At 53.3% G+C, this 2,598-nt stretch overlaps 1 protein-coding gene across 1 annotated transcript; it reads left to right on the top strand.

The window, feature by feature from the left end:
- Positions 1–102: 102 nt before the first annotated feature.
- Positions 103–2,529, top strand: KVP17_000666 (uncharacterized protein; the record flags this gene model as incomplete). Its single annotated transcript, XM_068515387.1, has 1 exon — positions 103–2,529. The coding sequence occupies one exon, from the start codon at positions 103–105 to the stop codon at positions 2,527–2,529; it is 2,427 nt and encodes an 808-aa protein (XP_068375161.1).
- Positions 2,530–2,598: the final 69 nt, after the last annotated feature.

The raw sequence follows: 2,598 nt of genomic DNA, 5'->3' as shown, positions 1-2,598 counted from the left end.
CAGGACCCTGTCAATGAAAAGACTTTTGCGGACTACGCTGATATTCGGGTGGGCACCAACTCCTACGATACTCTCTCCCACGGGAACGTCCTTCCCCTGATCATGCGTCCTTGGGGCTTCAACTCATTCGGGCCTCAGACTGTGGGAACCGACGGCGCCTGGTGGTTCCATCCGGAACAGGGTTTTCTTAGGAACTTTCGCTTGACGCACCAGCCGTCTCCATGGATTGGAGACTGGGGACACCTGGACATCAACCTCTACGCTGGGGGGCAGATCACAGAGGAATTTTCTGATTGGGGTGACTATTCAGCTGTGGATATCGATGGGAAGGATACAAAGTGGACGCCCTACCACTGGAAGGCGCCTGTCTTCTCGGGCGGCAGTAAGAACGGGCCCCCTGTGCTGGAGATGACACCTACAAACCATGCTGCGGTATTCAGACTAGCTCTTCCTAAGTACGAAGCAGACGATACGGATATCATTTCCCCCCAGGTCTACATCGCAGCTCCCGACAAGATCGCTGAAGGGGGGGAGGAGGATTGCCCTTTCGATAAAGCAACTGCCTGCATGGTCCCCATCGTTGACCTGGAGAATAAGACTGTTACTGGAGGCACTCGTGTCGGCAATGGTGGAAAGGAGGCGAACTTCATGATGTATTACTATGCCGAGATCGACACGGACGCGACAATCACCGTGGTGATGGGAGGTTCTGCAAAGGCCTACGGAGGATTCAGATTCGCTCCGGGAGGTACATTCATTGAACTGCGTATTGCCACGTCACTCATTAGTCCTGAACAGGCACAGCTGAACTTTGCCGAAGTCCGGGGGAGGACGCTCGAGGAGGTAGTGGAGGAGAGCAAGCAAGTGTGGAATGAGACGTTGGGAGCTGTAAATGTGGAGGAAGTTGGCGGTCCGACGCTGGAGGTGGATGAGGAGCGAAAGACCGTCTTCTACACATCATTGTATCGCGCTGCTCTCTTTCCTAGGGAAATCTCTGAGATCGCCAAGGATGGAATGAGGATTCATTACTCTCCTTTCGACAAGGAGGGTGCGGTCTATGAAGGGCCTCTTTCGACGGATAGTGGCTTCTGGGACGCCTACCATACTGTCTACGCTCTGCAGTCGTTACTTTGGCCGAGTAGGTATGAACAGACCATGCAAGGATATCTCAACAACTTTCGAGAGGGCGGTGGATGGATTGCTCAGTGGTCCAGTCCCGGCTTTAAGAACAGCATGGTAGGCTCAATGTCGGACAACATCTTCTCTGACGCCATTATGAAGAACATTTTGACTGAGGATAGTGACATCGAAGATGCATGGACGTCTATCCGAAATAACTGCTATGCTACGCCGGATGCAACCACTTGCGACGTTCCCGGCCATGTGCCTTCTACTCCTCTCTTCAAAAGGCCCAACCCACCACGGCCGGCTCGGCAGACTTCTCCGTCCGGTACCAAGCTGGGATACAGCACTAGTGATAGTGACTCTCCGAAGAGTGCGGACTGCCATCTTATGGGACGGCGATGTCTGACAAAATACGTTGAGCTGGGTTACGTTCCCATGGGATGCACCGACTACGCCGGTGACGTGCACGAGGTGGTGTCCAGGACACTGAACTACGCCAACAGTGACTGGGCTGCAGCTCATGTCGCTGAGAAGCTCGGCAAGGTCGAGGCCGCAGATCTACGCAAGAGAGGCAACAACTACCAGAATATCTTTCATAGTTCGTCGAAGTTCTTCCGAGCCAAGGATGCGACTGGTCAATGGGTTGAGCCCTTCGACCAGTGGAAGTGGGGAGGCGTCTACACAGAGGGAGGTCCTTGGCAGTACCGCTTCTCGGCACCACATGACGTGGAGGGTCTAGCGGAACTCTACGGAGGCGTCGGCGACATGTGCGCCACCATGAACGAGGTTCATACGTTGCCCAGCGTCTTCCACACCGGCAGTTACCGTGCTGTAATCCATGAGATGGGGGAGATGGCTCAGAATTGCTGGGGTCAGTTCATGCACAACAATCAGCCCACCCATCCCAACCTCTACAGTCAGATTCTGGCCTCCGCCAGCGACGGCGATGCTAGGGAGGTTTGCGCCGACGAGGCTCGACGTTACATCAAGAGGGCAATGAATGAGCTGTACACCATGAATGGCTTTGCTGGCGACGAAGACAACGGGGAGCATGGGGCTTGGATGGTACTCTCTTCTCTCGGTCTCTATGACGTGGCACCTTCTTCGTTGAACTTCGTTCTCGGAGTTCCCCACTTCAAAAAGGCTACAGTCACCCTTGGCAACGGCAAAGAACTCGTAGTATCGGCCCCTAACAACTGCTCAGGGTCTAACTGTTTCCGTGTTCATAGTATCAAGCGGAATGGCCGGGAGTTGGTTGGTGGCACCTCTGGTGACGTCGTTACGTACAATGAGCTGCTGGAGGGAGGTTCCTTGTTCTTCGGAGTCAAACCGGAAGTCATCGATAACCGATCCATCGTCTTTGCTGGAGGGTTACTTTCTCTTCTCGGATTCCTACTTTTCTAATTTTAATGTTAGAAACGTAGGATTTCTACTTTTGCTCAAGGTTAAAGTTTATGTTGATATTGTGAACAT

Source organism: the organism of the source record quoted next, assembly GCF_019968985.1.
Source record: "MAG: Porospora cf. gigantea B chromosome Unknown PgB_NODE_3518_length_2598_cov_283.145, whole genome shotgun sequence".
Lineage (NCBI taxonomy): Eukaryota > Apicomplexa > Conoidasida > Eugregarinorida > Porosporidae > Porospora > Porospora cf. gigantea B.
Note: the sequence above shows the minus strand (reverse complement) of the source record. Positions and strands in the feature narration are given on the sequence as shown.